General features: G+C 47.4%; 1 protein-coding gene across 1 annotated transcript in view; it reads left to right on the top strand.

The window, feature by feature from the left end:
- Nucleotides 1-10854, top strand: part of Lhpp (phospholysine phosphohistidine inorganic pyrophosphate phosphatase) — a 97320-nt gene that overhangs the window by 27501 nt on the left and 58965 nt on the right. The window contains exons 4-5 of the mRNA XM_028772539.1: nt 2371-2434; nt 3318-3410. Coding sequence (XP_028628372.1) covers nt 2371-2434; nt 3318-3410 — 157 coding nt within the window. The remainder of the gene's footprint in view (nt 1-2370; nt 2435-3317; nt 3411-10854) is intronic.

Genomic DNA, 10854 nt, shown 5'->3' with positions numbered 1-10854 from the left:
GGAGAGGGAGGGAGGGAGGGAGGGAGGGAGGGAGGGAGAGAGAGAGAGAGAGAGAGAGGCTCTGACTGTGTCTTTGTCTGTCTGTCTGTCTGTGTCTGCCTACCTGCCTGTGTGTCTGAAAGTATAGGTGTGCTCATGTCAGGGTGTGCATGTCACAGGACAACCTCAGGTGTCGTTCTTCACCTACCACCATGTTTGAGACAGAGTCCCTTTGTTGTTTGTCAGGCTAGTTTCTGGGGCTTTTCCTGTCTCCACTTCCCGTCTGTCTGTCGCAGGAGTGCTGGGATCCCAGACACACGGTACCACGCCTGGCTTCATGAGGGTTCTGGGGAACTGAAGTGTTCTACTGACTGAGCCACCTACCTCATCAGCCCCAAGAAACCTTTTAAGAAAAATTCTTTAGGGCTTTGGAGATGACCTAGTGGCTAAAGGTGTTGGCACGCAAGCAAGGGGGCTAGAGTTTGGATCTCCAGAACCCACATAAATGCCAGCTGGGTGTTGCAGACCGCCTGTACTTCCAGCCTTGCAGAGATGGGATATTCTAAGAGCAAGCTGGCTTGTGAGAATAGTTGTATCAGCAAGCCCTGGATTTGATTGAGGCACTATTTTCCCCCAAAGGATAAGATGCAAGAGTGGTCCAGAGAGTCTGACACTCAGCCTCAGGCCACTGCATATATGTGCACACGTACCACACACATACATGTCACTACTGTAGAGGCGGTGGGACCTAGGAGGATGGAGAGTGAGTCGGAGTAAAGTCTCATGTAATTGCCAATGTTATTCAGAGCACCAGGCAATTTATTCTTAAGGGTTAAGAGACATCACATGAGTGAAGTTTTCATGAGTTCAAAAGCTGCATACAATCACGAGGACAAGCTGCATGTGGCAAGAACACATTTTTCCATAGAGGTATATAACAGATAATTTAAGCATTTAATTGAGCAGCAACAGCAAGCAATAACGAGTATCTAAAGTAAACTCACTCCTATCCACTATACCTGGGAGGAGCAAAAAACACTTTCCAAGAATAATTTTGTGTTTTGAAGAAACTGAAGTTATAGAGTCTTGTCTTGTTTTCTTGGAGTTTTCTCGCAAGCACTTCGAATTCTCACACGACTCCCTTCTTGGGCCATGTTTCGGCACATACACATGAAAAGAAGATAAAGAAAAGAAAAAAAAATCCTTGAGACGGGATCTCTATGTATCTCAGGCTGATCTAGAATTCACAGTCCTCCTGCCTCAGCCTCCTGAGTGCTGGATTGCAGAGTTCTCCCACCAGGCCCGGAACCTGTATTATTATTTTACCACTGAGCTCCTATCTCAAGGCCTCTTGTCTTAGCTCCAGTGAACAGCTATTTACAGTAACATTCTCCAGTCTTTGCTGAGTGGTGTTTGTGTTTCAGGTATCGTGTAAGGAATGATATTATTTAGGTAGTGTGTTATTTTGCCCAGGCTTCACAACAGCCCTAGATATGGGTGGTTTGTTTGCTTTGACCATTTTACAGGTGAGGAAGCTGAGGTCTAAAGGCTTACATAGACCAAAGTCACTTTTTAGAAAGTAGAGAAAGAGTTTTAGTATTGAAGCCAGCCTCTGGTCCTCAACACACATACTTAGTTAATGTCTCCTGCTGAACGTGGAAGGGAAAGCTGATGCAGACCCCTTAGTAATAATTCTCACCTGAGATTCCCGTACCATTCCTGGATTCTAGTGAACCTCATCTCCGGAGTATAATGGATAAACTACCTTCTTGCCTCCTTGGTCACATGGCTTTGCTCAGAGAGACCCAGGTATGGATGACTTACAGCCAAAACTCTTTAAGTACCTCGAGGCCTTGGTCTGATGTGGATGGGCTGTAGGCCGAAGTACTGGAACTAAACTGAGGAACGGTCTGAGGAGCTGAGGCTGCATTGTCTCTGGGAGGTTGGGAAGACATTCTTGTCTCATGGAAGCAGCTGGTGCCCCTGAAACCTGGCACCTTGCCTGACCCCGGCTAACAGGAGATGTGGCAGGCTGCTGTGGAACTAATGCAGTTCTCTCCTCAGGCAGCAGTTAGGGGTTAATTATTAGCAATTAGGGAGTCAGCACATGCTCTGGGGGCCTGCCGTCCCTTCCCAGAACACGGGTCACTTGTCTTCCTCTGTGGTAGTAACGGGATCCATCTGTCCCCTTGGGTCCCTGGTTAATCATTGTGGTAGGGTCCCTACAAGGCCAGCAGCAGGGGGCTGGTGGCTGAATGACCCATGATGCCTTACTGCTGCTGGCTTCCTGCTTCTGCCATGTGGCCTCCATCGGTCACTCTCAGCATGGCATCGGGGGCTGACCCGCACCCGTGGCTCTCTGTGCACCTCTTCCCTTCTGCTGTCTTGCAGACGCTATTACAAGGAGACCTCTGGCCTGATGCTGGATGTTGGAGGCTACATGAAGGCACTCGAGGTACCTGCCCTAGTTCTGTCCCATTCCCTCTTCAGGCTTTCTGGAGAAGAAGGTATACTTTATAGACAAATAGCCTTTCATGTTTCTCAGTGGGGGCCTCCTGTGTGGGGCTTTCAGCCACACACCTCAGTCTCCTCTGTGGAACAAATGGAGTTCTCTTCTCAGGTAGCAGTTAAGGGTCCATTACCTTGGTTATCACACAATCATTATGTGTGTGTCATCCCCCTGACCCCCAGCCAACCCCTGGGTGCTCTTTCCCAGCATGCTTTTCACCACTCTGACTCATGGCTTTGGTGTCTGCAGATCACCTGTTCCTTCCCAGCCCTGCAACGCCTCAGGTTATGTGTCCTCCCGGATCCTTTTCTGAGATGGCTTTTCAGGTTATAAAGCTGTCAGTGGCTAGACCTCTTGAGTCCACTGTGACTGGGGCCTGTCAATCAGTTACCCCTGCCTAGACTCCTGCTATACCATGTCCCAGCCCCACAGTACTAGCAGCCCCTGTCCACCTGTGCCCAGCTGAGAAGGGTTGAATCCTAGACCCCCTTAGGAGGGCCTATGATCTACTTGGAGGTGGGAGAGACAAGAGATGGGATTGTAGCTGAACAGGCAAATGAGATCCTTGGTCTCCCGTCCCTTGAGAGACTTGTGGCTTTTCTAGGTATGGTATGCCCCTTGCTGTGGGCAGCCTTGGAGTGGGCAGTAGAGCTGGAGGTAGGTGTCCTTGGCAGCAGCCTGTTGTGGAGTTGTGGCATGCTTGCCTGTGAGATGGTTTGAGGCCCATAGCATCCTGCTTTGTGAGGCCCTGACCATCATGAGGCAGTCTTTCATGTGGCTACTCTCATGCTCCTGGTCTGAAACTCACACTGTGTCCTCTCTTTACCAGTATGCCTGTGGTATCAAGGCTGAAGTGGTGGGGAAACCCTCCCCTGAGTTCTTCAAGTCTGCACTACAAGCCATAGGAGTGGAAGCCCACCAGGTAGGCATAGCAGAATTCTCTTTCTTCTTTACATTTAAAAAAGACATTTACTTATTTATTTACTTATTTGGGATATGAGATTGTGTGAGTTCATTCTTTCCTTCCACCATGTGGGTTCTAGGAACCAAACTCAGATTGACAAGATCAGTAGCAAGTGCCCTTACCCACTGTGCCATCTTGCTGACCCAGAACTTTTCTCACTGTGAGGAATGAGACTGTTCCTTGCCCTGTACCTCAACAACTGGATCACACATATTCCCCTCTTAAAATGTTTTTTTTTGTCTCTTAAAAAACTGATACTTTCCTTTCTTGCTTTCTGTGTGCATGTACATGTGCATGCACGCACATGTATGTAAGTCGCAGGTACACATGTGCCACAGTGTGCATGTGGAGGGCAGAGGACAACCTCAGATGTTAGTCTCTGCCTTGCTCTCTATTTGAAAGCTTATTGGCTGCTGCATATGCCAGGCTGACTAACCAGGAAGCTTCCAGAGACTCTCCTGTCTCTACCTCTCCTCTCAGCATTGGAATACTGGGATTACAGGTGTGTGATGCTGTGCCCAGCTTCCTATGGGTCTGAGGATTAGAACTCAGATCCTCATGCTTGTGCAGCAAGCTCCTTTACAAATAAGCCCTCTCGTCTCTCTAACCCCAGAACTAATTTTTTACTATCATTTTTTTGTGGGGTGTTTGTTTAGATAAGGTTTCTCTGTGTAGCCCTGGCTATCTTGAAACTCACTCTATAGATCAGGCTGGCCTCTGCCTCCCAGGTGCTGGGACTAAAGGCCTGGCTTTACTGTCATGTTTTAAAGTAAATCTCAGACCTATTGTATCTGTTCATATTGTAATATTGCTTTTAAAACGTGGCATATTAGCACAGCCACAAAGCAGTACAACTCGAGGCAACAACCAAGAAGTCCATCATAGAAAGATGGCCAGTCTCCTGGCTTGTTAGTATGAGTCAAAAAGTGTCATCTAATATGGCCACTAAAGGAGAGAAGTAGCAGAAGATCACAAGCGTTCACGTGGAGAAGCTGGAACCCACGTGTTCTGCTGGTAGGACCATGAGTGAGCAGCACTGCTGGGAGGGACCTCTGGTGGGGCTTCAGTGTTAAATGAGTCTACTGTCTGCCTCAGTGATCGTGGTCCTGGGTGTAGCCCAGATAAACAGGGACGGGAACTCAGACGACAGCAGCCGCCACCTCTAGGGTCAGAGGGTAGCTCAGTAGTTGAGCACTTGCCTAGCAAGAATGAAGCCCTAGGTCTGAGTCCCACCACCACAGAAATAGTCTCCTAAAACCATTTAGAGATGTTCATGGCAGCTGTATTCACAGTACCTGAAAGGCTGAACAGAACTCAGATGCCTGCGTATCCCCCATGAATGGGTCAGCAGTGCGTTTCCCCTTCATACAGGAAATATCCGAAAGAGGAGGAATGAACCATGGGCACCCTAGAAATGTCACCTTATGAGTACCTGGTCTCCTGTGGGTGATAAAAATGTTCTAGAGATTAGGGTTGTGCCATAGCTTAGTTTGTAAAATCACCTCGAGCCAAGCCTGATGACCAGACCTCCCAGGGTGGAAGGAGGGAACTTGTCCTGTCACCTCCAGATGTGTGCTGTGGTGCATACCTAGACTTTGTGCCTAGCACTTGGCGGGCTAATGCAATCTGAGTTTAACCACACTACCTGTGTATTTCCTTCATGTCACTCTGTCCTGGCTCCAGCCTGCCGTGTGGCTGAAGTGCTTGCTAGTGTTATTTGAACATTGGGATGTGTACACATTATAAGGCAAGCTTCTCTTAACTGCATGCATGCACAAGTAGTAATCCCTGGGCCTGTATTATTGTTGTTTTTAAATGAGAACGCCCCTTGTAGGGCTGCAGGCTGCTCATGTGCCAGGATGTGGCACACCTTGGCTGTTCTGAGCTTCCCTAATCAATAAAGCCTTTACTGCCGTTCCCTTGGTAATGGCTCTGCAGAGGTGTTTTGAGCTTGAGCTCCAGTGGCTGCAGCCCCCAATCCAATTTCCAGCGTATCTTTCCCAAACAGCCTAGAAACAGCAGAGGGCTGGGCTGACCCTAGATAATTGGAAATTCAACCCCCTTAGAGGTAAACAGGCTCTTTCTAGGGTCCAGAAATCTGGAGACTAGCACACCTTACCCATGACTTCTAGGAATTCTAAGGCTGTGGTGGAGGCTTCCTGTATACTGGGGAGGTATTGTAGCCTCCCTGGCCTTCACCTGCTGGGTGTGGTAGCACCACCCCCTGTTCCCAAGGTGTGAAGTCTCTAGACGCTGTCCTGGGGAAAACCACTGTACTGGGCAAGCATTGGGACCTGATTTTGATCCCCAGAACCCACATGGAATGGAGAAAGTAGAGAATTGACTTCTAGAGTTACACTGTACCCTCAACACACTGAAAACACACACACACACACACACACACACACACACACACACACACACACACAAACATAATCAAGGACTGCTGATGGACTCTGTCATAAAAGCACTTGTTCCATAAAAGCCTTTGCTCAAAGCACTGACGATCTGAGTTTGATCTCTGGAACCCACATGATGGAAGGAGATAGCTCATTCATGCAAGCTGCCCTTTGACCTCCATATACACACAGTGACATGTTCATGCCCACTGCCCACCATAAAATAATAAATAAATTCGCATTTAAAAAAAAAAGACCAATTGAGGGACAGGCTTGTGGCTGTCTATAGCAGACTGGCAGTAAGACGGGCCTGTGCCCTACATTTATTCCTGTTTCAAAGGTCAGTCCTATAAGAGTTGAGGCAGTCTGTGCTTGTGGTGGGAGCATCCACAATTTGAGGGTCACAACTTTTCTCCTGCAGCCTTTCCATTGAAGCCTTCCTGCTGTGGTCACTGAGCCCTATTCCTAGCTGTTTTCTCTGGGGATGAGGTACCCTACCTTCTGACTGGGATCAGGAGTATGTGTGTTTAGAAATCTAGAGAGAGCAGAAGCCAGGAGTGGATCTAGCCCAGCTGGACTTGAATGCTTTGGCCCAACATGGAGCCCCCAGCGCCACAGAGTGGGAGGATTGGAAGTCCTGGCTGAGACGCTCTATGTGTGAGCCAGTCAAGCTACTTCCAACACCTCCTGGCTCACAGCTCTTAGGAGGTTTTTGTCCTCTAGAGCTTTTTCTAGTAGAGTTAATTTTCTTCTCATCCAAACACAAGTTTAGGGGCTGGAGAAATGGCCCAGTGGTTGAAGGCACTGGCTGCTCGTTCAGAGGTCCTGGTTTGGTTCTAGCATCTATGGTGGCTCCCAGCCTCCTTGTAACCCCAGTCCTAGTGGAGCCAGTGCTCTCCTCTGGCCTCCTTTGGCTCCTGCACGCACATAATGCACATAAACTCAAACAGGCACACATGTACATTAAAAACAAACAAAAAACCTCCTGTCTATCAAAGGAGATCAAAAATTTCAGAGAAGTACCAAGAAAAAAAAAACTATCATTCCACTATTCTAGAATAACACAATTTAAGCTTTCTAATCTTTTTCCATACAAAATGAATAATCCTCTATCTGCTACTTGAAACTTGATTTCCCCACTAATAATCTGTTGAAAAAACTTTCTTTCATGCTTATTTAAGCAGTTTTCTGAAGTAATGTTTGTGACTGTGTAGTATTTCACCATATGTACATGTATATTTATATATACATATTTCTGTATATATACACATATACACATATACATATTTATATATATATGCATGCATATTATCATTCCCCTGTTATTGGATAATATTAGGTTGCATCTTCATTTCCTCTTGTGTATAACCCTGGTATACAGCTTTGTATGTGCATATCTTTGTATCTTTGTTGTTATTTTCCAGAAACTGTAAGTAAGTAGGATATAGCATTTATCCTAGTTTGGAAGGATTGTGTCAGGTTGCCCATCTCTCTACATCTTTACTAACACAGTTGGTGTGTGTTTGTTTGTTTGCTTTTGTTTGTTTTTTGAGGCAGAGTCTCACTATGTAGCCTTAGCTGGCCTGGAGTTCCCTACGTAGACAGGCTGGCCTTGAGATCCACCTCCCTCTGCCTCAGAAGTACTGGGGTTGAAGATTTGTGCCATCATACCCAGCTTCCACCTACCAGTTTCTGGGATTTTAGGAGTATGTTACCATGCCTGGTTTATCTAGCGTTGGGGACTGAACCCAGAGCTTCTGTATGCTGGTCAAGCATTTTCTTAAGTAAGCTACATCCGTGACCCAGTTTTCCCTTTAAAAAAGATCCAGTGCTGGAGAGATGGCTTAGTGGTTAAGAGCATTACCTGGTCTTCCAAAGGACACGAGTCTCATTCTCAGCATCCATATGGTGGCTCCCAATAAGCTGATCCAGTTCCAGAGGATCCAGCACCTTCAGTCATCCACTGGGCACCAGGCACAGTGACACGCAGAGATTCACACAGGCAAAACACCCATACACATTTAAAAAAATAGTCAGTGATCCTTGGCCTTTGCCATGTTTGTCCTTATAAATGTGCTAGGCCAGGGTGGAAGTGGCTTAGCAAGTGTCACCTCCAGGTGTCTGAGGTGCTTGGAAGCTAAAGGTGTAAATATCCCTTGAGGACCCCCCTTGTGTGTTGTATACCCTCCTGCTCCACTGGGTCCTTCCTAGCAATGGGAGCATACGTCTTGCCCTGCAGGATCCAGGGAGAGCTGACAGCTCACAAAACACAGGTTTTCTTGGCCCTGCAAGCCTCCAAAGCCTGTCACCTGTTAGGCTCCGTTCCACTGAGCCCCTGGGCTGGTGAAGGAGCAACCCTCAGGCAGACAGTCGTGAAGGATCAGAGGGGATCTACTCTTTTTAGCCCAACCTAGCTCCTACCTCACTATATAGCCAGCGACGACTTTGAACTTCTGATTCTCTTGCTCTATCTACCAATTCCGGGAGCTCAGGCATGTGCTACCTTGCCTGTCTTATGTGGTTCTGGGGGATAGAATGGAGGCCTTCGTACACTCTAGACAAATGCTCTACCGACCGACCCGTATGCCCAGCCACAGTCTGCTTTATAGATCCAAAGCACAGAATCTGTCTTGGATGGTGACAGCCCCCTGCAGCTCTCTGCATTTCTGGGTTCCCTTGGAGTCTAGCCATTCAGTTGTGAATGTCTGTCTCCCCTCTCTCACATCATAGTCAGAAAGGAGTGAAAGCCCGGCCTGACAGGTAGAGTATTTTTTTTTTATTTCCCCCGACAGCACACCTCTTGACCTCCATCTTCTTGCCAATGATTTTCTAAATCCTAAATGATTTGGCAATAATTGCTCCTCTTGGTGTGATTATTGCCCTTCACTGATGGTAAATCTCTAAACTCCCCAGGGTCCTGAGAGCGTTTTGGTATGCGGAGCCCACAAGCTGGCCCAGACAGGCTTCACTGCACATCCCTCTGCCTGCCCATGTCCAGTCCCAGCTCCCTGCCACCCTCATCTCTCCTTCCTGCTGCTCTGCCCCATGCTGGCATCATGTCATCGTCCCAAGCATCCAGCCTGCAGATGCTCTTCCATAGGTGACAGCACTTCCTCTGAGGAATTAGGTTTTTTTTTTTTCCTTCAGATAACATCTCCCTGGGCTACAAATGCCAGGCCAAAAGGTCCCAAGGAGGCAATTTCCACTGTCCAGTTTTGTATATGTGTGAATGCACATATATAAGAATTGTTTTGAGGCAGTATCTCATGCATCCAGGCTGATATTGAACTCATTATGTAGATAAAGATGACCTTGAAGCTCTGGTCTTCCTGTCTCTATCTTCTAAGTACTGGAGTTATAGGCGCACACCATGCCACTTAAGGTATGCAGTTCTGGGGCTCGATCCCACAGCCTTGTGTATACCAATCAAGAACCCTACTGACTGAGCTACAGACAGCCCACATGGACACAATTTTACTGTTCCCAGAGCCACGGTAGGTGCCAGGCATGACATAGCAGTTGGGATTTACATTCCATTTGCAGGGAGCCCAGTCATACAAAGGCCCCAGCACCTTTGACAACGGAGGATGCTTGAGTTGGAACCCTTGAGTGTTTAAGGGCTGAATCAACAGTTTTAGGACAGCCCCTTGAAAGGGGGCAAGCAAGTCTAACATGAGACGTCTGGCCACCTGTACCGGAGGCCACTCTGTGCAAGTTGCAGGAAGTCCTAAAGCTTTGGAGTCTCATGGTCATGTGTGGAATGCCCCATGCTGTCCCACTACAATGGCTAGATACCACTGGCTGGATCCGCCCTGATGGCTGGATGGTTTTCACACAACTATATTAAAGTACAAAACAAACAAACAAACAGCTCTAATCAGTCTCTTAGCAGTGTCCCCAACACTGTCCTCCTAGAAAAAGGCCCCATGTTTTCCCATACCTGGGAATTGCCACTGGATTTTTTTATTATTTGCTCAGGATTTCTTTAAATTGACTCTTAAAAAAAATTGTGTTTGAAAAGAAACTTTGGCTTGTTAACATAAGTAGAAGGCCAGAATGTGTTGACTTCCCATTATATTCTAAGAGTAAACACCATATGATTATCTGGGGGTGTTGATGGGAATCAGTTTGTCACTGGTAGTTGTAACATAGCTGGGAAACACAGGAAGAGAGATCAGAGAATTCCAGTGAGGATTTTCAAGTGTGGATTGGTCCCTGGTACCCCTTTGCCTCTGACTGTTTCCTGTCCTTGCTAGGCAGTTCCACTCTGCTTTCTTTCCCATGGATTCTATTGCTGTTTCTACTGCCCACCACCTCGGCCTAGTCTTCCTTCTCATGATTGCCTTTTTAGTCTCAGGATCTATAATGGCACATGTATCTAAATGGGTGCACTCATGCATGCATGCACACACACATATCATTTCAACTTCAGATTCTGCTTATGAGAGGAAACATGCTCTATGTGCTTTTCTAAGTCTGGTTTGTTTTGCTTTAATGTAACAGTTTCCTGTTATTACAGGTGTCTCCATTGACACTGTCACACTGGAGACCAAGTGTGCAGCACACAAACCTTCAAGGGACACCCCCAAACCATATCCAAACCATGATGGCTGCCTTTTTGCTGTGTCCTCACGTGGCCTTTGCTGTGCTTGTGTGGAGATAGAGTTGGGGTCTCTTTCTGCTCCAGTAAGGACCCCAGTCACATCTAAGTTCTCACACCAGGGGTGAGGCTTTGCTGACTCCTGATGACACAGCTCAGTTCATGGCATCCTCCCCACACCTGTACTGTGAGAACACTGGAGGCAGGGAGCTGGCACAGCTTCCTGAGCCTTGAAAGACACATCCCTTTTTGCTTGATGTCCAGCACCTCGAGAACTGCTGGTTCTGAGAGGTTTCAGATGGGAGGAGGAATCTACCCCACTGACTGCTTATGAAACCCTATCTAGTAGGCAAGGGGTGTGTGTGTGTGTGTGTGTGTGTGTGTGTGTGTGTGTGTGTGTGTG

This window comes from Grammomys surdaster, unplaced genomic scaffold (assembly GCF_004785775.1).
Source record: "Grammomys surdaster isolate TR1022 unplaced genomic scaffold, NIH_TR_1.0 214, whole genome shotgun sequence".
Taxonomy (NCBI): domain Eukaryota; kingdom Metazoa; phylum Chordata; class Mammalia; order Rodentia; family Muridae; genus Grammomys; species Grammomys surdaster.
Note: the sequence above shows the minus strand (reverse complement) of the source record. Positions and strands in the feature narration are given on the sequence as shown.